The sequence below is a fragment of the Crassostrea angulata genome, chromosome 10, assembly GCF_025612915.1.
Source record: "Crassostrea angulata isolate pt1a10 chromosome 10, ASM2561291v2, whole genome shotgun sequence".
NCBI lineage: Eukaryota > Metazoa > Mollusca > Bivalvia > Ostreida > Ostreidae > Magallana > Magallana angulata.
In genome coordinates this window covers 45,089,243-45,115,250 of record NC_069120.1, presented here as the reverse complement: position 1 = coordinate 45,115,250, position 26,008 = coordinate 45,089,243, and the positions used below count along the sequence as shown (strand labels likewise).

The 26,008-nt window shown below is 32.3% G+C and overlaps 1 protein-coding gene across 38 annotated transcripts; it reads left to right on the top strand.

Moving 5' to 3' along the window:
• The first annotated feature begins 531 nt into the window (after nt 1-531).
• Nucleotides 532-26,008, top strand: LOC128165248 (regulator of G-protein signaling 6-like). Of its 38 annotated transcripts, none has more exons than XR_008241035.1 (20): nt 532-758; nt 6,035-6,137; nt 8,263-8,429; nt 8,715-8,769; nt 9,143-9,207; nt 10,962-11,038; nt 13,444-13,494; nt 14,375-14,456; nt 14,646-14,747; nt 16,604-16,665; nt 16,920-17,039; nt 17,321-17,524; nt 17,810-17,917; nt 18,308-18,436; nt 18,720-18,926; nt 19,577-19,601; nt 20,193-20,258; nt 21,545-21,595; nt 22,022-22,059; nt 22,960-23,047. XR_008241035.1 is itself a non-coding variant. In XM_052829590.1 (19 exons), exons 1-19 carry the CDS (start codon nt 690-692, stop codon nt 23,019-23,021), a joined length of 1,788 nt encoding a protein of 595 aa, XP_052685550.1. In that variant the 5' UTR covers nt 532-689; the 3' UTR covers nt 23,022-23,154. The 38 variants fall into 38 exon arrangements, 34 of the variants coding, with proteins under 34 accessions (XP_052685550.1, XP_052685560.1, XP_052685557.1 ...); XR_008241036.1 differs by lacking the exon at nt 19,577-19,601 and adding an exon at nt 19,482-19,517 and having other exon boundaries at nt 20,237-20,258; nt 22,960-23,046; XR_008241038.1 differs by lacking the exon at nt 19,577-19,601 and having other exon boundaries at nt 20,237-20,258; nt 22,960-23,046.

The following is a 26,008-nucleotide window of genomic DNA, read 5'->3' as shown; positions in this document are numbered from 1 at the left end:
TAAGGGATTCAGGTCACGTAACTTACCAGTGTAATCGGCAATGTTGAATATACAGTCCATTGATAATAATAAAATTAATTTAAAAAATTTTTATTGTAAGTCATTAATACTAAAAAATGTTTTGAACAAAACAATTAATATTGTTTAATCTCTCTCTCTCTCTCTCTCTCTCTCTCTCTCTCTCTCTCTCTCTCTCTCTCTCTCTCTCTCTCTCTCTCTCTCATTTAAAAACTCCAAAAATCATATCTCTTTTTTAAAATTAGAATTTGGTTGTATCAAATACTTTTATCATGCATTTTTAAAAATACCAAAACCTAACACCCAAAGGGCCGGGGGGGGGGGGGGGTGAAGAGCAATATCTTAAAATGTTATTTTAATTCACATTGCGTTATGGAAGATATTTGAAAAAAAATCAAAACAACAGAGGAGTTGGACATTATCTATAAATATTCAGCAGAGACGGTGCGACGGAACGTCGTCTAAGATTTCATTCGACTTATCTGTAGAACGATTTAACAAAATTTTTATTATGATTTTTTTCTTCCTCATTGATGGTAGCGGTCCAGATTCAGACAAGAATACTTACTTCCGCATTTTTTATGAACCAATGGGTATATGTATGACGGGTCAATGAGATGCACGCTGTCATTACAAACAATGAAGTCCATTAGAGAACTGGCTGGTCAACAATGACAGTTCAGAGGGAGATGATGGCTGTGGACCAGGATTCTAAACCCAGACTGTCGGTCTTCTCCAAGGTAAGACTACTCAATGTCACACTTTGACATTGAAGAATTATCGATTCGACCTGGGAAAAAAACTATTTCGAGAGAAAATGCATCAGTTTCATTGTAAAAATTAAGGCCAGTTATCAATGGAACATTCGAACTTTAGCATTATTTCTTACAGTGCACATGTACATGTAAAGACAGGGGTATGTCAGCTGGGCTATATGTATGTTTTGAAATCGTTAAAAACATGGTTCCAGTAGCAATGTTTATACATGTACTTGGAATCAAGATAAAATTACTAAATTTGATGCCTTGAAACTAACTTACTTTTAAAACATTAGCAATATGCCATGATTTTACATATTTTAGGTAGACAATGGCTGTTGATGATAAACATTTACTTCATTTTTATTATATATGTAATAGATCCTCATTATATACATTTGAAAATTGTTGAAAAAGTGCTGATTTATCACTATGTGAAGTTAGCAGCTTTAAAGTGTAAATCAGAGGTATGAACTGTTAAGAATATCATAAGGAAACTGTTTCTTTCCTGTTCCCAATTCAGGTTTAAAGCAAATGCCACAGACAAAATACATTTTGACATTAAATAACAGATAACAAGTTAAGAAGCTTAAAGAAGAATTTGTGTTATAAGAAACAAGTATCAACTATAAAATGGCCTGTTGTCATTTAAATATTGTTAATGGATAATGAAACTAAAATCACATTTTTCCCGTGTTGGTTACAAGTTTAAGATTCTTTTTTAATTAAATGTATTAGAATGATACCAACTTTTGTAAACATCAAAGAACTATGATCAATACTGTGAATTTGAATATTAAAAAAGTGTCAATTAAGCATTGAATGCATATTTTTGGATGTCATCAGTCCTAAAACACACCAAGGCTGTGCAGAAAAATTGAATAATGTGGTATGATAATTTGTCTGCACAGCTTTGGTGTGTTATAGGACTGATGACATCCAAAAATAAGCATTTAATGTTTATATTCATATTGTTTATTTGTATGAAATATTTGTATGTCATCACTTTAAAGCCTTTATATACGCTCTTATTCAGGGATATTAAACATACATAGATCAGCCATATTAACATGTTATTTAGTTTGCTTCCACAACTAAAAATACCAAAATAGTGCCAGAAATTTTGTAGAGAAAAATCTTTTTTATTAAGGGATAGAAATATTTTAATGATTAGTTTTCACAAGTACAGTCAAACTTCGTTATCTCAAAGTAGATGGGACTGGTTAAAAACTTTGAGATATCCAAGAATTTGGGATATCAGGGTAAATTACTTTATAAGAATAAGTGGTTGGGACTTACAAATCACTTGGACCTATCCATTTTATTTAAGATATCAGTGTTCATGATACCGAAGTTCAACTGTATTTATCAAATTGGTTATGTAAGTTTGAATGTTTAATTTAATCTTACAATAATAAATAAGTTCAAAATGCGTTGTGATGCTTATATTTGTGCTCATGACGCTTAAATAGGCTATTTGTATTCACAGGAAATTGAACATCTCAGATATCCAATGCAAACATAAGGGGAAATAAACACTGAATGTAAATATATGAGTATGGACAACATTATTACATGTAATGATGTTTATTCATAACGTTTAAAATAGATTACATGTATACTTCAAGCAAGACCTATAAACTCATAAATTGGCTTTAATTAGCAAGTGGTCTTGCAGATGATGATAAAGTAACAATTTTTTGTGTCTATTTATTTCCTGTGGTTGTAATACTTGATGAGTGTGGAAAAAACAATCACAGTACATGTATAAGTTATATCTGTACATTAAAAGTTAATTTTTTAGCTTCACTTATATAAACAAATCATTTAATAAATTGACTGAGAATATCAGTTTGGGTTAAATATGGTAGTGTGCTTTTGGTGTATAACAGGTGTATTTATTTTGCCTACTTGTTAATATCTATTAAGGTAGTATGGGACACCTCCATATTGTGACATATTTACAATAGAAATTAACAATAAAATCAAGTATAATTTTATAACTTTTTTTCTCCGGAAATTGTTAACTAACAGCGTAGCCCAATTTAACGTTTTATAACTACGAATTGTAAGTCATGAGTTCGAATCCCACTGAGGTTTTTATAAGTTTTACCTTTTCCAAAATTTTTTAAAACTTATTTTTAGTAAAATACCAGTATTGTTAAATTTGAAAATTCTAAAACGGTGAAAGTATTATGATTATTATGTTCGTTTATCCACAACAACATCAACAGGTGTCCCATATTCCACCTTAAAATGTTAACTCTTGCAATCAATCATTTTGATAGAGATGTTGATGTGTCACATATGCTTGCACAATGTGTGTGATACACTTTAAATTTTAAAAAAGCATTGTTTTATTTTGTCTGATTTGTCCAAGTATGAAAAATTGATCCTGAGAACTTTCTCTTTACACAATCCTAAATCTGATTAGTAGATCAGGGGAATGGTGAATTGATACTTTTCTTATAGTGCTTTTTCAAAATTACAATAATAGACCCCTTACCCATCTCTCTCTGTGTCAAAAACACTCAAGGACTCTCACACCACATCTTGGTACTTATAGGCCCATTAGAATTAGGGTAGAAAAAATTACAACATTTTTGGGATATTTATAAATCAAAACAAATCATATTTTGAGTTTTTGGTGTTTAATTACCGGTAATGTAATCTTTATTCCTTGCAAAACACAGGAACGTAAGAAGGAAATCTAGCTACTGTATATTCAAATATGTTCTTAGTTTTGAGGGGTAAAGATAATTAGTAATATATAAAAACATTTATTAGAGTAATAGATATTTTAGCCAGTTTCAACAGTTGTGGACAATTGAGGCACCTGCTCAAAGTAAGAAACACAATCTCTCTCTCTCTCTCTCTCTCTCTCTCTCTCTCTCTCTCTCTCTCTCAAATTTTACATGTATTCTTAAACTTCAATGTTTGTGATTAACTAGTAAAGAGCTTCAATGCTGTATTAAATGACAGTGAATACAAAGACAGTTTAACTGTTGCTTTATCCATTCTTCATAGCCTGTGTCCCAGATTTTGTTAAGTTGAATACAAGTGTATTTAATTTAATGGGCTTGTGATACAAAGGAAGTCCACAGGATGAATAATAAGATGGGATAAGTCCTTCAGAGATTTATATATATATTTAATAAAAGTATCAGGTTTCAGAATACCGTTCATCAATGTAAAGATTAGTCAGAAATAGGAAAAATTTAGCTTTAATATATAATGTTGTTGAAGACATGTAATCAAAATTCTGAAAGCTTCATTTGATTAAGAATTTTTAAAAGATCAATCTTTCATTAAAATACAAGTACCAATCTGTACCAATATAATATGGGCATTCATACATAATTGCTTTTTAATTTCCTGATCAGATGAGCATTTTGTGCAAGTGTATGGATAATTTTGACTCATACATCAATTATACAGTTTTTGATAATGATATATATATGTACTTCTACGAAATGCAACTTAATGGATTATTTAATCTGCTGTTTTATAAAAGTTAATTATTGATATCCATTTATCCATTAGACAAAGGATTGATTAATATATATATATATATATGTACTTTTCAAGTGTATACAACATTACTGCATTGATGCTGTGTAGACTTACTGTACATATCCGAGGAAATTATACTGCGTGTACTGTTAAATAAGACAAGCTGAAAGACTTATATATAGGATGAATGAAGGAGTAACATGTAGCTACAGAGTGGCATGACAGAGCACTGAATTGTACCGTATGTAAATCAGAAATTCTCATGGAAATGGATAGTCGTCTCATAAAGCCTCCCAAGGCTCCGTTTGTTAGTAAGGTAAATGAAGTTATTAGAAAAAGATTGAATTTACTCAAGGAAGTTTTTTGAAACAAATGTTTAAAATCTCTATCATATTTCATGTGCAATTCATGCACCTCAGTTGAAATAAGACTTTTTAATACTGCTATTTGAGGATGTTATTAATTTTTTGTTTTTGGAATTTTATATTCAATTTGTAACTTTTATCCTTCTTGAGTTGATACTTTTTTTACCCCCTTTTAAAGTTTGAACTCATCAGATAAAAACTTTGTACTTAATTGATATTGATTTTCTAATGTCAAGGTAATTATTAAAGGTTTACCTTCTCTAATGTCAAGGTAAAAGGTAAATGGCAACAAAAGTTCAAGGTCTGTTGTCCCTTCAAATTAACCTAATGAAAAGTTAGCACATTAATTTATTTGTCTGGAACATTGTGTTTAAGAGTACTGGTATTAAATCTTAAATTGTTCTTTTTACAGTCAACAGTTTATCTGGTCTTATGTCAGTGTGTGAAGTACCAGTAGCTGTAACTTTATTTTACCTCAATTTGATTGGTCCAAAATTGGGATGAGAGTTACACTGACTGTAAACAGCTAAATTATTATTAATAATTTGGTTTACAGGACAGAGAATTGATCTAAACATCTACAAGAACTTATTTGCTGCCTCTATATCTTTAATAGCTACATTGTTTATGATAATTTAGGATGTTAATTTTGGGGGTGGGGGGGGGGGGGGTCTGAGGGATAATTTTGTCTCCCAGGAGGGGTCTGAGGCTCTTTTTTGGTAGCCCATAACAAATGCCTTAAATTCACAATACTTTGGTAGATGAAGAAGATGAGAAAGTGCAAACATCAATCACAAAAGTGCACCAAGGCTATTAAATCTCACAACATTCTCGGGTACAAACTTTCATTTTATTAAACTTTACTAGTTTCAGGGGAATCCGGACCCCCTTTGCCCCCCCCCCCCCAATCTGCACAAGATGTATATGCCTAAATTCGAACTTTAATAAATCTGCAATATGGTTTGACTGTTGAAAATGGGCCACTTTTTTAACGGTCAATATTGTATACAATGTACGCATTTATTATGCCTTAGGTTGAAATAAGAGACTCTAAGGAGATAAAACTACATGAACTTATAGGGTTCATGTTTGTTGAGAGGTTTAGAATGTTCAAATATTTCCCTTTTTTTGTTTATTATCTATGACAGACTTTCATTGTTTGAGTATCTCCAAATTTTAACAATGATTTTTTGTTCCTTTATTCATACATGTAATGTAAACAGACAATACTGTTTATATCAAAATATAAAAAATTTCTTAATTTTGTTTGACACAAAAAATTTTAAAGGGAAAATTATAGCTTGATTACCCCGTGTATTTTGAATTTCATGTTTTCATATTAATCTGAGCAAACATATATCTACAGTAACTTCATTTCAGATGGAGAAGATGATAGTTGCCATGGCAAAGTCTGACGGTGAAACTGGAATTGTTATGAGGGCAAAAAGGAATCTATTTAGTGACCAAATAGAATCTTTCTCAGGTGAGTAATAATGTAGAAAGGACACCATAGTTCAAAGAAGATACTCTGAGATTGTCTGAGAACAACTCCTCAGAAAAGTCATTGTCCTTCTGCATAAATAAGGCTGTTGTCTTACATTATAAGCATAGAGGTAAACAAATGTAGAGAAACTTTCACATTTTTCCAGATATCTATGTATCATATATCAACACCTAGATCTATTTAACATGGATATTGTTAGATACAGCATTTATATTGATTTTCTTTTTCCTGAGGATTTCTTTATGAGTGTATTATTTCTATTGCATTTAGATGTTAATAATTTTTTTCGGATGTGACTAAAATAGAAAATCACTTTTCTTCTCATAGCATACTCAGGTTTACTATATAAGTACATTTGGGCTAATATTGAAACCCTTCAATACCAGGGTATATTTTGATTTCTTGGGTAAATGGAAAGAATTGGAAGCCATTTTCAAGTCAAAAAATCAACAAAGTACAGAAAGGTGACTGTCCAAATGGCTGACATAATATGAATAAGTCCATTATCAATGGCACAATCATGTACCAGTCATCAAATCGTTGTCTTTCAGGCTGGGTGATGCTGCATTTTTTTTATTACACATATATGAGAATAACTTTGATAAAAAAATATATAAGAAACACATTAGTAAACATACTTGAAAATTTGCATTTGAACTGAATGATATTAATAATCTGATGTGAAAAATACATATATCGATTTTTTTTTTGAAGGCGTAATTTTGAGATCTTTTCTTCAAAAATTCATCAGAATTGAAAATATGAAGATCATGATAGAAACTCCCATAGTGCCAGGCACGGAAGACTAGATGTATTTTAACTTAATCGTTTGTTGGAGTTTACCGTGAAGTGTTTCTTTGAATGACATGATGAGAGTGTAATTTGGCATTTCCTATGAATTAGGAAATTCTAGTAAATGTGATTAGAAGTCAAGTTTACAAAGTGTATCCATCTTATGGTTGTTTTTCAAACGGGGAAATACAGCTGTGTTATTTCTTCCTTAGTCTATCGGTTATAAGAGTTTGAACTCTGAACTGAAATGAACTGAACTGAAATTTTGTGATGATTAAGATTGCATAGCTTGTATACCTGTTTTTAAGAGGTCAGCTCTCCGTGAACCTTTTTAATTTAGTTGATTTATATAATGATGTATGTTATGGTCTGTGAAGTAGTACTATATAGACGTAAAAGTTGATCTCTCTCTCTCTCTCTCTCTCTCTCTCTCTCTCTCTCTCTCTCTCTCTCTCTCTCTCTCTCTCTCGCTCTCTCTCTCTCTGTAATGTACCACCATTCTCTCCCTCTGTCAGTTATGGAATCTTATCTATCCATATCTATAACATAAATATAGATTTGCATCCATCTTTTTCTCTTTCTCTCTTTCTGATAATTTGATTGAATTTTTGTTTGACGTCACACATTGTCCAATCAATTCTTGATGGTGGTGGAAAATAGCATCTGTGTGGCCAAAAATAGAATTCCATTAGTACATTCACTTAATGAGACTGTTCTTTAGATCAAATTACAGCAAATTAAAAGTATCATCTCATACATTTCACAGGTTAATACTTACACCTTTTCAGGACCAGGTAAATTCAGAAGCTAGAAATAAGGGGGGGGGGGGGGAGATTTTAACTTATATTCTTTGTTTTACCAATTGATTACTTGTTGTGTGGAGTATATCTTTATTATCTTTCTGTCTCAGATATCTGCTGTTTTGATATATGATATTAATTTCACAGAATTTTGCACTCACTGCCATGAATTCTGATGTAATTTTAAAAGCTATTGTAAGTTCTATGTTACTGAATAATTAAAGGTTCTTAAGATTTATTCTTTACAATTTATACAGTGTGCTGTTTCCTCAATCATCAGAAAAATACTTGTCCTTCACCCTCTGTTTAACTCCTTCTGTCTCCTTCAATTCTATTATGTGCAATGATAGATGATTGTCCACAAATGTAAGAGTTGGATGTGACTGTAGGAAAGAACTGGTGGTTCAATTATCTTATTTCACATTGCATAATTATTTGACCTGTTGTTGTTATTGTTGCATAGATCTGTATGTTGTTGTTGTTATTAAACAGCTTTTTGTTGTCTTTTTCAGGCTGTGATATTGTTGACTGGTTAAAGAAACAGTACAACATTTCTGATGTCAAGGAAGCATGTTACCTAGCAACCAATTTGTGCCAATATGGCTATATATATCCAATAGACTTTAAGCTGTCAAGTTACACAGTGAAATATGACCGGTCTGCTGAATATAGATTCCAGGTAACTAAAAAGCTGTTATACTTGTTTAATGATTGATATAATTGCTCTGTCTGTTATCAAATTAATACACAGATTTTGATTTGATCCAAAGAAAGCAAAACAGGTTCATATGAAGTAGGTGCATTTTGTGAAATAATTGGAAAAAAAAATCAGACCCCTTCCCATAGTATTTAATTAACTAAACATTGCATCACTCAAAATCTTAAAGTGATAAGTATGGACATTTACAGGTAATCCGGTGTTGATTGAAATTTAAATCAGGTTTTTCCCTTTATTTCAATGCAGGCCCCTTATTTTTGGCCCTTTCGTAAGGATGGGACAGCTGATAGCATCAAATATGGTAAGACATCAACCAATGACCAGCACTAACCCAACTTACTATTGAATCAAATTTATTATTACAAACTTATGAAAGGTAATGAATATACAAAAATACTTAAAACGATGTACAAAATTTGACTATTTTTTGATTAAAACATTTGAGAAAATTATTTACCAGATATGTCAAACTTGATGCAAAGTAAATCATTGACATTACAAATCTTGAAAATTCTGTCTAGCAACTTTTAATTAACTGTGTTAATAAACATCTGTTTTAAACTTACATTTACACTGTACTATAGTAATTTATCGGTATTTATCAATTGAGTGAATTTCATATCTCACATATTCCTATTTTGTTATTCAGTGAAATGATCATATTACTTTTGTAGCAATATATCTACAGAAAAGAAGTTTAAGAAATAAACAGAAGCATGGATTAGAACCCTACGAACAGGTTTGTGTATAATAAGCACCCTAACCAGTACTTTGAGTAAGAGTATATGTACCCAAGGGGATACTGGTACATCTCTATCAAGTACATGTACATGTATGGTGTTCTTTGTTGAAGTGGGTAAACATAGCTAAGGCCGTCCTTAAAAAAATGTTTGTTTGGAATTGCGGCATGGGGGTTTCTAGACCCAGGATGTTTTTCAAAAATCGAAGTTGAACTACCAGTAAGTGAAAAATTGGTAAAAAATATAAAAATCTCTTTCTAAAAAAAGTTCTGTATTTTTGGCTAAAAGATTTTATCAGCGGGAGAGTATTTCAATGAGGCGGGAGGCAATTCCAGACAAACAATAATTTTATTTTGGCCTAAGTTTGGAGTGTGTGGTATAGAGTGTGGATGATTTTACATGTAGGTCTGTTTGAAGTAGCGACACACGTACATGTATCATGACAATGGTGTAAACATGTATATCTAGGTCTATATTGAAGTGGCTCTTGGTGCAGATAATAACACAGTGTTACTGCAGTACACACAGTACATTGTACTCTTGTTTTATGTTCATATAAGTAATTCTTTACTCGATGACAAATGCTGTGCACATTTTGCAGTGTTTATTGATAAATTTAGACTAGCTCATTTCAGACTAGGTTTTATCTGAAGTACTTTTATATATACAAAAATATATATAAGCACATGTGTAATTTATGCTATTGTGTATATTTATGAAGTGAACTACACTTTCAAATTGATGGGTTTTTACTCAATCGGATAAATACACATGTATACACACACTGCCAATACGTAATGTTAGAGATTGGTAGAGACATTCATGCTTGTTATTGTACATGGGAATTTGATAAATTTATTGATTTAAATATGTTGATTGCGGTTATATTTCCTGGTACGTCAGTTTATAAATAACTAAACTATTTACATACAAACATATGACACAATATATGCAAAGGTCGCAATGGCTGTTATGATCACAGTCAATCTCTTAATGTGTTCATTCTTGTGCAAAATGTAAAAGATATACAGAGAGATGCAAAAGATGACTTAGTTTTGCTCAAAACTAGCTTGCTTCTGCTGAGTAGATTTTGCTGAATATTTATAGTTTAAGAGATAGTGTTTGTGAGTGTGGGTATAAGGAAGATATCCATGACCTGCTGGTTAACTCCTGTGGATGTCATACACAACAGGAAGTCAGCGCTATGTTGAATTAACGCGACACAGTGAGCAGGCAGTAGATGTTGTGATAGGCACACTACATTCACAGTTCATCATCCCAGTGTACATTCACATAAAATCTTGCTTTTTAAGTGACGATGATTTTTCATCAGAAATCTAGATTATGTTTGACATGCACATGATTATACAAAACCTACAAGACAAACAAACTGTTTTTAAAATGTGACAAGTTTATAAAGGAATGATTATATTTAATATCTGATGGAGCTTGAATTTTGAAATGTTTAATGATTTATTTAAAACCCGAAATTGGTACAATTTAAAGAACAGTTACACATTTGTTTGTGTTGAAATGCATGACTTTTGAATAGAAAAAATATTATTTAGTTGATTCCAAAAATTTTCCAATAAAAAAATAAAATAAAATAAGATAATTTATTTTACCTCTAACACTTTTCCACACCTTCTTTGGCCCTTTTTCATAGATTGTCAGTAACAAACCTAATGAGTAAAATACATGTTGTTGATGATACTAGGTAACACATAAATATTAAATGTTGTTTTTATTGTAGGAGGCATTTGACAAACTCCTGAAGGTGTTTGCTGATAAAAAAGAATTTATAGAGAAGCAGGCCAGGGAGCAAGTCAGGTATATTGCAGTGTTTCTCTGGAAAGTGTTCTTACCTGGTGATTGGAAAGGGGGGGGCATCTTGTACATTTTTTCCTGCAGTAATGTTGATTACATTAAAACAAGATGTGTAATTCTGTACACACAAGAAAGTTTTATAAATACTACAGAAGATTCTAGTTCCTGATCTTAGTTGTAATGATGCATATCTCAGAAGAACCGGATCTCTTGTGTTTCAATTCTTCAGTGAAACTTGCACCTTGTATTCCTGAAGTGCAGAAATTGCAACAAAACTAGAATTGAAAGGTCCTCTTTTTATTTTCTATTACCAGTAGTTTAGTACAATACAACAGCTGATGATGAACACTATATATTATATTTACTCTTTGACATGTTTATGATTGAATGGCTCAACAAGCTTGATTTAATCCTTAACAATGGTTGATATTGACCTATTGCAACAAAGGTATTAGATATAATTCGATCATAACAATCAGCCACCTAGGTGATGTACATGTTTTACAGTCATCACCTGTGTGTTTTCTTGTGTTGTTCATAAACTTCTTTTATGAGTTTGAAACAATTTTGGTACTTATATTTTTTATTGGTAGGGTATTATTAATTGTTAAAATAAACATTTCTATCTTGAGTGTTAAAGAAAAATCTGAACATGTACCAGTAGTTTTATTTAGCAGTGAAACCTCAACTAAAATTAAGCATACCATGACCCGTGGATCAGAAGTTTAAGTGCTTGGGGGGGGGGCTATATTGTAATGAAGATGGGTTAATTCTTTTAGAGGATGAAGTGGGCACATTAAAAATTATGATGAGCAAGTGAAGATGTACTAACAGTGGAGCACAACCAGCTTTGAATTTTTGTCTGTTTTAATTTAAGCCATGTGTAATAACCAACCAAATGATACAGTGTTATCTATCCTCCATGAAACCATGTCTGATATATTGAATATCCAGGAAACTACAGGTGACACTCGATGGCTCAAACTTCGATCCCTTGAAGTTCTTGATCTCTTGAAGTGAAATCACGGTCCTGATTTTTTTCTCTTTATAACTAGTAAGCAATTTTACTCTTGATCCCTCGAACTCTGATCTCTCGAAGTTCTTGATCTCTTGAAGTAAAACCTGGGTCCCGTTATACATATTTCATTGTTTTTCACTCTTGATAACTTGAAGTGGTTGCTGTGTACACACGCGACCGATCAAGCGTGTAATTAGCTCTGTGTGGACCTTACCTGGATGGTCGAGTGAATGAATGGGGTCTAGCGTGGTAGTGTTTATTGGTTGATTACATAGGTGACACTACTCCTTGCTTCCTTCAAAGGGTAGATAGGTAATTTGTAATTGGTCTATTAATTTAAACAACTTGCGAAAATTACGTTACATTAAACTGCTCTTTACTTAAAATACTCTGTAATTAAGGAAACATAATATACTTAGAAGTTTTTTAATGTGAAAAAACCCACTTAATATCCACACAACTAAGTTCTGTTTTGTTTAAATTGAAGTAATGTAGCAGAAAATACAAATAAAAATATGTAAGACTATCCTTCAATGTTATAAATATAAACATCCGGCTACTTTACTGTGGAATCATTAGAATTCGTGGTGGCTCAATTTTCGTGGTATTTGTGGGTAGCCCTCTCCCACAAATTTATATCCTCAACGAAAACAATTTTGAAAGAGTTAATTTTTTTTTTTTACTAAAACTGAAAACCCACAATCCATGAAAATTGACCCCTACAAATTTAAATGATTCCACAGTAATTTTAGAACCAAAATGACCGGAACAAAAATTTCTGCATTTTTTTAAACTTTTGATCTCTCTAACTCTTGATCTCTCAAAGTTTTATTATGGTCCTCTGAAGTTCGAGTTATCGAGATTCACCTGTATTCAGAAAGTTTGCTCTAGGATTAAAAAGAATCAGTATTTAGATTCTTGAGCTGAAAATTTGAAATATATTGCTGCTGGCAGGTTATTATTGCTTGATTTGAAAAAGGGGAAAAAGCCAATTGGATTTTTACCATAATATTGAAAAATTTAGTTATTTCCCCTTATAAGATTAATCAATAAGGCAGCATTGACACAGTGTGAAACTAAACATTAATTTTTTATTGCTTACCCTGCATTTTGTAAATCAATTGTACAGACCAATTGATTGTTTAAAATTTTTTCATTTGCCTTATCAAAAATATGTATGGTATATCTAGAATTGTCATTTAATCCATTGATCATAGCTTAAAAAGCTTTTCTTATACTCAGGTGACTGTTTTTCAAAAGACTAAATTATGCTTAAATACCAATGCTCTTCGGCAGATTTCATAATGTATTTTGATGAAATTGAGGAACATGTATAAATGTTCAATTTTAATGCATGCTGCTACACATTTCTATGGGTGACATTTTACAGAATGTCCAAAGCAGGGCTATATTTTTATGGCCATCAGGCAGCTTCAGTTAGGTGAGCTATGCAGGCCCTTGCCAATAGCGTGCTCTGGTTTTCACACACTTTCCTGTACACAGTTTTCTTCAGCTTTGGGGTTTTCTCTCTGCATACACAGCCTTAGAATTGATCAAGTGTGTGCCTTTTCATGCAAGCACATAGAAATAGCATGGGGCATACAATCGTATAGATTTGATGTCCTTCATAAAAAATTTGTATTTCTCTCTCTGTCTCTGCTTTAATCAAATCTTAAACTCATGGTTTTTTATGGTTAGTAAAAAGGATATAGATTATATCCTGATAATAATAAGCTTTGCTCTACATTGCTTCTATAAATGAGATTTACACCATCCTGTTGACAACACGTTTTCTTTCATCGACTTACACTGACCCCTGCTAATGGTTCATCATCAGTTTGCACATCCATACCAATGTAGATTGTATAGATCAGAGAATAATGCATCAACAACTCATTTATGATGTACAATGTAAAAATATCATCTCATACCATTGACCCTTGGAATTTGTTACGTTGTATTTTCATTTTTTATTAAAATTTTCTGACATTACTGCATTTTGGATAGAATCCCATGTTTTAATCGCATAAACCAATAAAACCACATTTTAATAGCCAACCTACAAACTTGTACTCATTACGCAAATATGTGCATATACATGTAATGTGGAAAAGTTGCCTTTGAAAATAAGAATATTTTAAAGATTATATGAAAATAAATGACTGCAATACAAGTAGATGTTAGCCAGTTTTGATCTAAATTTTTCATGTCGGTTTTGCTTTAAGCTTTTTGTGTCTTTTTATTCATAATAAAGAGGTAAGTGTCACATGTACTCCTTAATTTAACATTTTTTGTGGAACAATCAAATTTTTTTTTTTTAGTGAAGCGAAGAAGCAGCGCCGGAAAGAGAAGATTTTGTTGGATCTGCAGGAGAAGGCCTTCTGGAGAGTACACAGACCTCCTGTAATTAGAATTGTTCCTCATTTTGATAACCATTTAATCAGTTTGTGTCAATCTATTTAACATACAAGATATATCCTGATTAAAGTTTGTTTGTAGACTATAGTTGTTTTGTCTAAATGCAGCTTATAGGTGTTGATATATTAACTAAACCGTTTGCTTCTGATTATAACATCTTGATTTGTTTCCTAGCCTGGTTGTATTAAGACAATGGAGGAGGGACCAAAGAGATATTTCCAACCAAGTCAGATGGCTGCTCGAAGACGAAAGAACAAAGAATCTTTTAAGGCTGAGGTACAATCTATCAAGAGTTAGTTCCCCCTTTTCAGAGCAAGATTTCATTTACTGAACTAGTTGAAGTGATGGAAATTACAGCGAATTACAGAATACCGGTAGAGTTTTCAATAGCTTGCTAGATTGATCAATAGGGTATTCAATTTGGTCAGCAAGGTATCACATTAGGTTCAAATCTAGGTCATGTGATTACTCAGGTATGACAGCAATAGAGTGAGTTAATCTGGTTAACATTTGCACGTTTTTGGCCTTTTTGTTTCTCTCTGTTATCCTACATTACTGCTATTAAAGTCTGAACTACTTAAGCAGTCAGCAAAAAAATAACTATTAGTGCTGTAAGATGCATAAGATGCACCAGGAATCAGGGAACCAAAATGTTTAATGATTTTTTGCAGGGAAAAATATCTCCTTTTTAAAGTTATGCTTTTCTCTTTTGTTTGTTTCTTCAGAACTGCCTTTTGAATTACATTTTTTGAAAAACAAAATTCAAATTACTCCAAGCAGAATTGATGCTCTTTTGAGTCCAGTGCTGTCCAGGTGAAAATTCTTTTTAAAAGTCTATGAATAGAATAGCTAACAATAGGAGAGAGTGTTCTAGAGGTTTTCTTTGTGTAAAATGAATGGGTTGAGAGCAAAATAACAATCTACACTTGATTAAAAAACTTCTATGACGTCACCCATTGTATTTAGTCAACGTTTATTTTCACTATTCAACCAGCAGGTGTTGGATATATGAATATCCAACTGATAGGAGTTGGATATTTTTAATATCCAACCGTCAATCAGTTGGATATTCAAATATCCAACTGGGCATTAAACAAAGAAAACTGAAAAAATGTTGAAACGTGTATTTCCAACATAAATCCAAATTTATAAAACAGAATTTTGTCATCCATAAATGTATATCCGATCAGCCACGAATAAATTTTTTGCAGAAATATCTCCTTTTCTTAATTTTGATAGATTCGGGATCACATATAAATCACTTTAATAAACTTTTTAGACTTCCTCTTTGAACCTTGAACTACAATGTATATCACTCCTTCTAATTAGTTTAACAATATAGGAAATATTGTCGCACTATGACTTCACAAGACTCCTATCAATTTTTTAGATAAATCATCGCCTGTTAATTGACGTCAAAGTTCTGATTTTTCCTTTCTCCTTGCAAGTTTAAAATATCATTCATTCAAACGGTATCCATGTCTTTCCAATAACTGTGGATCTCTATAAACATTGTACAAGTGTGTACTTTGCGTTAAAAATTCATCTTCTACCGGTAAATCCATGTCTGCTCAGTACAACGGTATGATTTTCTATAACATGCGCACCTGTTCACTCGTCCATGATTAAAAAGGTGTGTTTGGTTAGGCTATTGTGTATGGTATTGCTGGAATTATACTTTTGTATGACATCACAGTTGGATATATGAATGGGTCAATGCTTCTTAGAGGCTCAAATGGGGGAATTTTTTTAAGTAAGATAAATAACTCGATAGTGTTGAATAGTTTAGAGAAAACATCCCCTCCTCGGGCCTTCGGCCCTCGGAGGGAATGTTTTCTCTAAACTATTCAACACCATCTCGTTATTTATCCATTACGTAACCACAGGACCTAGATTTAAACCTGATGAGATACCTTGCTGACCAAATTGAATACCCTATTGAGCAATCCAACAAGCTATTGAAAACTCTACCGGTATTCTGTAATTCGCTGTAAGGTTCTTTTGGATTCCTTTACAAGTTCTAAGGATCACTATGTCTGTGCAGCATATTTCCCGGTTGTATTTCAATTAATTGTAAATGCAGTCTATGTTTTATTTATCTCAAAATATTTTTTTGTCTCTGAATGTTATAGATCACATTCCTGAAAAAAGCCCTAGAGAGACCTAAGCCAAAGTTATCCAAAGTCCTGGAAAGGTAAACTTTTAGAAAACTAGACATGCCACAAGGTGTCTCAGTCTGCCTGTACTTATTAATCAGAGTCTATTTTTTAACTTGTTAACTCTGTAATAAGTCTAATAATGTACTTACAACAATCCATGAAAACACTGTCACGTGAAAGGTTATTTTCTTTCAATTACTAGTGTAGAGGATTTCACCCTGTTTTAAATTCATCTTGACACAGTCCATGTTGTACACATGTTGATGACTTTGATTCTCTTCTTTTTTAGTTATTTGACCTGGAATGAACAATATCAGGAGTATGATCCATTTTTGGATCCAAATGCAGCGCTTCCATCCAATCCCTGGGTCTCGGATGACACACTGTTTTGGGAAGTGACCGACACCCTGTAAGAAATGTCAAAATATGATGTGACTCTCAGATATGTCAACTGATGTCTTACATTTGCATGGGGTCCTTTTCTTTGTCAGTAAAACTTTGAATGAGCAAGATAAGAGAATGAGCTCTCTCTCTCTCTCTCTCTCTCTCTCTCTCTCTCTCTGGTATGTGACAATGCCACATGCAATTTATCTCTCCCTCTAATGGGATTTTAAATGTCATGTTCTGCTGGGTTATGAAATCCAAGTTTTGTTGACTTTTTAAATACCGTACATTTAATTTTTGTCATAGTGTGAAGATTCCAACAGAATTACGTGTCAAGAAGTGGGCCATTAGTTTCTTCAATCTGGTGAAGGATGAGCAAGGGTTGCGGGAGTTTGAGGACTTCCTACGCAAGGAGTACAGTCTGGAGAACATCCGGTTCTGGAAGGAAGTGGAGGACATGAAGAACGGTCCCCGCTCCGCCATCGAGACGAGAGTGGAATGGATATGCAGGTCTACATTTACTTGTGTATTGATAGGAGATAATACTCGATCTATACAGCGCTGGACTGATTTTGTCCTGTGTTGTTTTGGCTGAGATATGTTGAAGTAAATTTGTAGGAAAATTGTATAACAATTTTGTTTAAGCCAGAAGTTTGAAAAGCTGATATTGATATTTTTGAAGTAATGATTAATTTTCTCTTAAAGACATTTACATCAGTTATGATGCAAAGATTATACTAGAACATTATGTGGATTTTATTTTAATATTTCTAATATGCTATTTTTTTTAAACAGCGAATTTTTATCAAAGAATTCCCCAAAGGAAATCAATGTAGACAGTAAGACGTTAGAGATAGTCAACAAAAGCCGAGAGGAGATGAGGGGGAAACCTGAGTCCATGAGGTCAGTCACTCAATAAGAAACTACAGTTGAACTTCGATATCTCGATCACTGATATCTTGAATACAATGGATATGCCAATAAATATTCAAACAGAGAAATCACTTCATCTGGTCGATTCAAGAGATACTACTTCATGTACTTTGTTATTACAAGATGAACTATCATAATATTACATGTAATTTTCTTGAATTTTGAATTCAATATTGATAACTACCATAACAAGGGAAAGGAAACAGAAACAGATATGATTAAACATATATTGCCTAACTTCCCCCAGTTACTCCCAATTTCCTTTATTGTGGCCAAAGTATCGGTATGTTCCACACAATTTTGGGCCTATTCTACAAATATTTCCCAATATGTGAATCAACTTTAACATCTCATTTGCAGGTACATACTGGATCCTGCTCAGGAGCATATATATTTACTTATGAAAAAAGATAGTTACCCACGATTCCTGCGATCGGAGCAGTATATTAATCTGAAGGAAATGGCCCATAACCAGCCATTAAAGAAAAGGTTTGTAGTCTTATTCTTACTCTTCTTGTACATTTCAGTTCCAATTCTTCTTTCTTGCCATTATGAATGAACAGTCAGATTAATTTTAATATGATATGTAAACTAAAGGTTTATTAATATTTGATATATTTCTAGAAACTTTTAAAGTTTATTTTTTTTTGCAACTTAGGCTAGTGTAAACACATAGGAATTTAAAAAAAAATAATTATTTTTTTGTTTTGAACTTGTAACTTTCAACGCAAGTACATCTGAATTTTAAAGAGACCATGATGAATTTATATAGATTCTTTGCGTTTGGGAGTGGAAAGACACAGATAAAGAGACAGACGCCTAGTCCAAAATCACCACGACGAAGCACCTCGAGTGAGAGAGAGGTGAACTCTGACATCAGTGGGGATTCCCCCATCCACTCCATCAATACACCAATGCATTCCTACAGCACGGGCAACCTAAAGGACATGGACATGAAACAGACCCCCACTTCCTCTAGGTAGGTGTCTGACACTACAGCCGCATGGGTTCTATAGGCTGTAGAGAAATAAGTAAAACTATTATACATTATGTGTTTATTATGAATGGTAGATGTGTGTACTTATACAGTGTTCCTATATCTTTGATCTTTGTGTTCGGTAGTTTTTCATCTGTAAGTACACATGGACAGGGGGTGATACCAGTAAGTAACAAATGTCTGGTAGAGCAGCGTTATTAACCCATCTACATTACAATGCGTGACTTATTGTCATCATCTGCAGCTCTATGGCTTTGGAAACAATTCGCTTCTCTCTTTCTACACAAATGAATCTGTTCATGCATTGATCATTTTGATGTTAGTATTTACTGAAAACCAATTAAATCGATATCACTGAGACTGAATTTCCTAGAAAAAAGATATCTCCCCTCTAAGACATATAAAATATCTATAAATTTGTAAGATTGTTCTGTTGGGAGAATATATCTTGTAAACTCTCTGATTCATCATCAATCTAAAGCAAGTTTCTCGTAAGCTTTCTGATATAACATGTAAAAATATGTCAATTTTGCTCAGATTTCTAAAAGGCTCTGATAGCAGCCTCCTAAAGAGGTAAGGCTGTGTGACACCCATTTGGTTTCATTAGATTGGTTACCTGTTTGTGCTTTCAGGCTTGAAGTGGATTTATTGTCACAAGTGAATAACATACAGCAATTGTTGCACACTAAACCATTCTGATTTTGTTTAGTTTTAATGTTGTAATTTTGCATGCAAGTTTCATTTCTTATAGCACACTAAAATGCTTTAGTCATGACTTTGTAGAATTTTTAAACACTAAGTAAACTTTATAGAAGTTAATTGACGTGCAAAAAATGTGATTGTTATGTGATTAATATGAATGCATGTGGCACTTTCAAAAATGTTTAATTGTGACCACTTGCATGTATATGTTGTTTTTGGACACTATGAGATATTTATATATGCATTGTCCCCCCCACTTAGATCTGTACAAAACAAGGTAAAACTTTTTTTCACATATACATGTATGGCCGTATACATGTCGTAATAACCACCCTATCCACTACGTAACATATGCATCATAAGGGTAGACAACTGCAGTGTACTAGCTATCATCCACATTTTCACACTGTTTATTAATGTTTCTCCATTTTGTAAAGGTTCTATATAACACTGGACTAGTACAGAGTAAGTGTCATCACCTGGCTGATCTTTCCATCAGCTCCTCCTTCAGCACTTCATAATCTTTTCTCTACTTTTTTTTTTTAGGTGTATAGGTTGAGATTTGACATACTAGCTTTTTATGCTTTCAGGAAGAAATTTAATCTTTTGAAGGTTTGGTTCAAGATTTACGATTCTTTCTTTTTTATTATCTTCTAATAATGGTGTGGGGATATTATTTATCCTGGAAAATTAATGCTTCAGTAATTCATGTTGCAGATTTTGGGGCTTTGCGAAATGTATAATCATAAACTGGGAAATTGATATTCATGTAACGCTATTAACATTGTACATATGTAACCAGAGATATATGAACAAAAAGAAAATGGAGGAAAGGAAGTAGGGAGGAAGTTAGCTGTGCTGAGCAATGCTTCGATCATGTAATCACCGCCATTGTCTACAATCACAGCCCAATAACACTCACCTCAACAAAGCTTTGATCAAAATTTCTATATTTCCATATGTTGGATAGACACCAATATTTCCACTATTATTCCTGTGTGTGAGAATTCCCAGTCCCTGTACTGTTGCTGCTATGGCTGAGTGAGTAGAACTCTAGCTTGGTGCATCAGTTGCCCTTCTTGTGGGGTTTGTAGACTGGAGAATTCAACACCTGGGACACTTTTGACAAAGATTGTTTTACATAAAATACATTTGTTGTTGGGCTCGGATGGTGTATTGGCCAGATATAAATGAATCCTGGTGAAGAAGATTGGTGACTAACCCGTGCCTAGCCACTGTTAACAATGAGCCAGCGCTTTGTAGTGCTAGCAGCGTGTGCTTGTCTGTCCATAGAATTGAATACCAGGCATTTTAAATTTAGTTGTAGTTTAATATTATAGTGATTTCTTGGGCAATGGGATGAAAAGTTAATCTTTTATTATATTGATTGGACAGATTTGAATTTGATTAAAAGTGGAAATCAATTCACAAAAACATGTACCAAGAAATGATCAAGATGATGTACCAGTAGTTACAAAATATACCATAATTAAAAATGTTCATATTAATTGGTTACCAATTCTGTCCCATTGAGGTAAAGGGAAATAACTTGCCTTTTATTGCTAATATGGTAGCTTGAGGTTTTCCCAAGTTGGTTAGTTCTAGATGCATGAAGTTTAAAAATGTTTTATATAGAATATTTATTTGAATATTTGATCAACTTTTTTTTTCTTCAAAATAAAGTTGTAAGTGGTAATGGAGTATGTTTTGAATTATTGACATTTTACACTAGATAGATTTTGCTCATTTTTTTCAGAATTTGAAAAAAAGTGGTCAATATCCAAGGAAGAATAATATAAAAAGTGATAGTTACATGTATGCTTGGTAATGTTGTCAAAAAATATTATGTTTAATGCTTATTGAAAAAAAGGTAATTGTAACGTCTAATTTTTTTGAAGCTTGAGAATTAGGCCCACATATACTATTCAAGCATCCCCTCCGACTGTAGGGTAGGTATATGAATTGCCATGTCCCCTCTATCAGTAACTATAACTCTCCTCATGCTCAACCATCTACAAATCTAATACTTTTCAAAATCCTTCACTTCATCTATCAATAAGAAAGAACTTATCACATTTGTTGTGGTACTAAGTACATAGGTTTTTTTCTTTGTTGATTCTACCCAGCATATTAGTTTGGGTTTTTTTAAACCCAATTTCTTTAATATACTAACTACTTAATTTTAATAACTAACAAAACATACTCCACCACATGATGACAGAAAAAAATTCTATCAGTTGAAGCTTATCAAATAACAGCTAATTTCTTGTATGTGAATGTTATAATACACTGCTGTATTTCTAGTGCACAGTAAATTCTGAGATTTTCTTCAGAAGTGTCACTTGTATTTTCTCCTAATCTAATTGTACCCACAGGTTATCACAGAGTAGATTTCCAATCAGTAAAAGACAGGGTAAGATGGAGGGGGTAGAATCAACTGCTTCTTGGCCATGCTTCATTCATCTCTGGCTAATAACAGTATAATACTGCATAACAGCATAAGTGTATAGCACTCTTGACAAACCCTCACTATATGCCTGGGTATAGCCACCAGTTGTGCTGGGTCTTATATCTTTGCCCTGTTTGGAAAAAAATGTATGGCTTTTAGATTGGCAATGACTTATATATGTTTTTTGCTCATTGGGACATTGTTCTGTTTACAAGCAGGTGGCAGGTGTATCTACAAGATATTTACTAAAAACTATGGCACTAACATTCTAGCAGCTTTTATTTTCCTCTCAACACTTTCTTATATTCATATACATTGTATTTCACACATTTTTGAACAAGTATTTGTGATCATATCTTTAATCATGTGATAATTCATGTATTCATATTTATTTCAGTATACACATTAAAACATTTATTCATTATCTTTCTGTCTTTTTTTGTCATGGCCTTTGTGAATGTAGTTAAGATAAAATACATGTACTGAAATCATTTATTCATTGCATAATAACAATTATCAGATCATATAAGATTTTGTATATTAAACCAAATCTGAAAATACTGATATGAAGATTTAACTCCCTTTGTGCATGAGTATTTATAAAGAAGTTAGTTGTTTCTTGAATTTGATGCATGGCTAATGTATTTATCTTATAAAGTATTTTTAGTCATTATTATTTAATATTTTATTATCAACATGTGAGACTGAGTAATCTTAAAATATAGCAATTTCAATGAATTCTTTCGATTTATTAAATACTTGAATATAATACATATTTTGTACTAAAATTTACTTTCAGACTTGTACATGAATATAAGTCCTTTTGGTGTGAATGTCAACATAAAATAACATTCTGTTTTTCAGTGGGCTTTCCCCAGGACAAACTAGAAGGCGCTCAGATGAACCGGGCCGCACAAGGTCAATGAACGCAGGAGACCCAAGACGAAAAAGCAACCTGGAAGTCCCACGCTCATTTCCGATCTCTGCAGAAAAACGAAAATCTGATGCCACACTGCTAAGTCTGAACGTCCCTGCCAAGAATAACATTGTAGCTCCCTGGGAAGGGAACCAGTAAAGCTACCAACACAAACGATGCCACTGAGTAGAGAATATTTGACAGTAAATTTCATAGTAACAACAATTAATAATTTGCATATCAGTGCATTAGTGAGTTTTCTTATAGGACAGTTTTGTTTTGTTTTGTAGACAATCATGTTTTTAAGTGACATTCAAAATGTGAATAGTATTAGTGCAAGTGCACATACCATTGGTTTTGTTCTTTGAATAACCCCCACCCCCATTCAGTCCCATCCTCATCTAATTGTGTGATATAGATTTTGACCTATTAATTTTGCTCAGCTCAAAACCATTTCTCTGATATTTTTTTAAATATATTTTTGCCACTTTACTTTGTGTATGTACATGTTTTAGGTGCTATATTCTAGCTATTACTTGCTTACCCTTATGTGCTTGAATTCAACAATGCCAGTTTTTTATTACAAATGTACCTAGAAATGAACCTTTCGTGTTTTATCAAAACTTGCATGCTATTTTCTGTTATTCTAAGTATTATGAATATTGAGAAGTATTTCTAAGAATTGACAACTAAGGGTTATTTTCTTTTTTTTGTTATACTTCAAATATATTTTTTCTTTTTCTCTCAGGTATCAATATATTATAGTGTTCACAACACTTCACTTGAAGATGTACTTAAAAAATTTTTCTTGCCAAAAAACTATATTTATAATATTATGGACATCAAAACCTGTCATTTCACTGTGCTAAAATATTATACACGACATGCAAAGCATGTGAAGGCATCCTGCGTTTAAATAATTGAAAACCAGACACCAAAATGAGAAAAGAAGTCGATTTTGCGGTGTCTGTGTTAAATTTCCATTATCTGTACACACTGTGCATCTGTAGGTTAGTTTTCCTCCTTAGGTAGTTAGTAGAACTTGAAAAATTCCACTGTGATGTTCCGAGTTGATGAGATGTTTATAAACGTGTTGATGGTTTTACATTCCACGCTTTGTTTGTATTAGATACACTATATCAAACCAAGACGAGGGATCTCCACACAGATCTTGTATTATTCCATAGACCACAGAATTGTTGTGTATATGTACAAACTTTTGTAGAGTTTTACTTGCACTGTGTGTGTATGGATTAGTCACCAGGTGACATAATATAATACATGTACAGAGAATCACCATGTCTAAATTATTAACAATGAATTAGAGAAGACTGATAAATATATTGAAAATTATTATTATGTTTATACACATGTACATGTACTTGTAACAATCTTTGAGACTTTGTTTCAACAAGTTAGCCACAAAATTTAAAGACAATAGTTCTCTGCTTGTGAATGTTACATAAAACTGTTTTCACCTGTTGAAAAACTGCAATCATAAAAAATGAATGTTTTGCATTAGTAAATTTTCTGTTTTATTTAATATTGTTGTATAAGAAAGGGTGTCACATCTTCTGCAGAAAGATGAAAACATTAGCAAGTTAATCATTTATGTAATAACTAAGATAGGACTTTTTCAATAGCAAATTTTATTATTGCTTTGTGATAAAAAAAAGATTTATAAAACCAAAACAATGAATTAAAATGCATAAACCCCTTTCCAAAACTCTGTATTTCATAACACTGAACTCAATAAGAATTTTGTCAAGTGACGTGAATGATTTTCAAATTTTGGTGCACCACATATTTTAAATTTAGTCAATCCCATATTTAATCTCCTAACTAGGTGGCAGCACTGTCTTGAAATAATATATTTAACCTCTGTCCATCAGTGAAAGAGCTAACCATGTCTCTCCTCTCATACACAGTGTTCTAACAGTCTTACAAATGTGTTACCTTTATGAATTAATATTTAATTCCAAATTGTATCTATAAACAAATTGTATATCTACCTATTTAATGTGTCTAGTCTTATATATATGCATGTACTTTTTCCAAAATCCAGAAATTCTGTATTAATATGTATTAACATTATGCTTCATTTTCTTGTGTTCAGCCCTTTTTACCAGATGTTCTAGTGCATAAGCACCGATATTCATAGGGTGTAGTTGTACATATTAACCAATGTTAATAGGGGATATTATGGGTGAAGTACTTATAATAAGTGCAATATTATTCTAGTCAGTTTTGTTTCAATAATTGTATAGCAAAATACAAACAAACCATGCACTTATATTGCATGAATGTTTAAAGAGACCAACAGATTTTTTTTTAAATCAATTTTTTTTATATGGACACCTGTTAAAAAACAGTCATTTAAGGCACAGAATGATGAATTTTTTTTCTTTGAATTCTGCAATTAAATGATATATCTATTGTGAAACCTTAGTTTCTATAGTGTTCAGTGAAAATCACCTGGGACAAGAATGACCGTGTAGGTATGTTCTGTATTACATTTTCATTCCTCTGTGGTTAGCGTACCATAACTGTTGATCTTATGCAGACATGTACAAAGATATCTGTTCTGTGAATGGTGTCCTTATTGTGAAATCTTAGTATAAAATGGTATCTTTGGTAATTTGATTTTTCAGAACCATAGAAAGAATTGCTATGTATAGTTGAGGAAATGCATCTGTAGACAATTATATTCTATATATTAATTAATAAGCATTTCACAGCATAACTAGAAGTTTTATTGTTGATGATGCTTGAAATATTATTTTATTCATACAGTAACAACAGATAAATATTAATTGGAATAAAATTCCGCAGCATTTATATTTACTACAGACAATACTGATGCACTGTACAGCAACCTGTTAACAAAACATTGCAATATCCATTTATCTAAATGATTATCAAATTGAATTGTTTTTACTAAAACAACAAGTTTGCTTTATACTCATTATATTAAAACAATAAAACTCTTTAATAGCT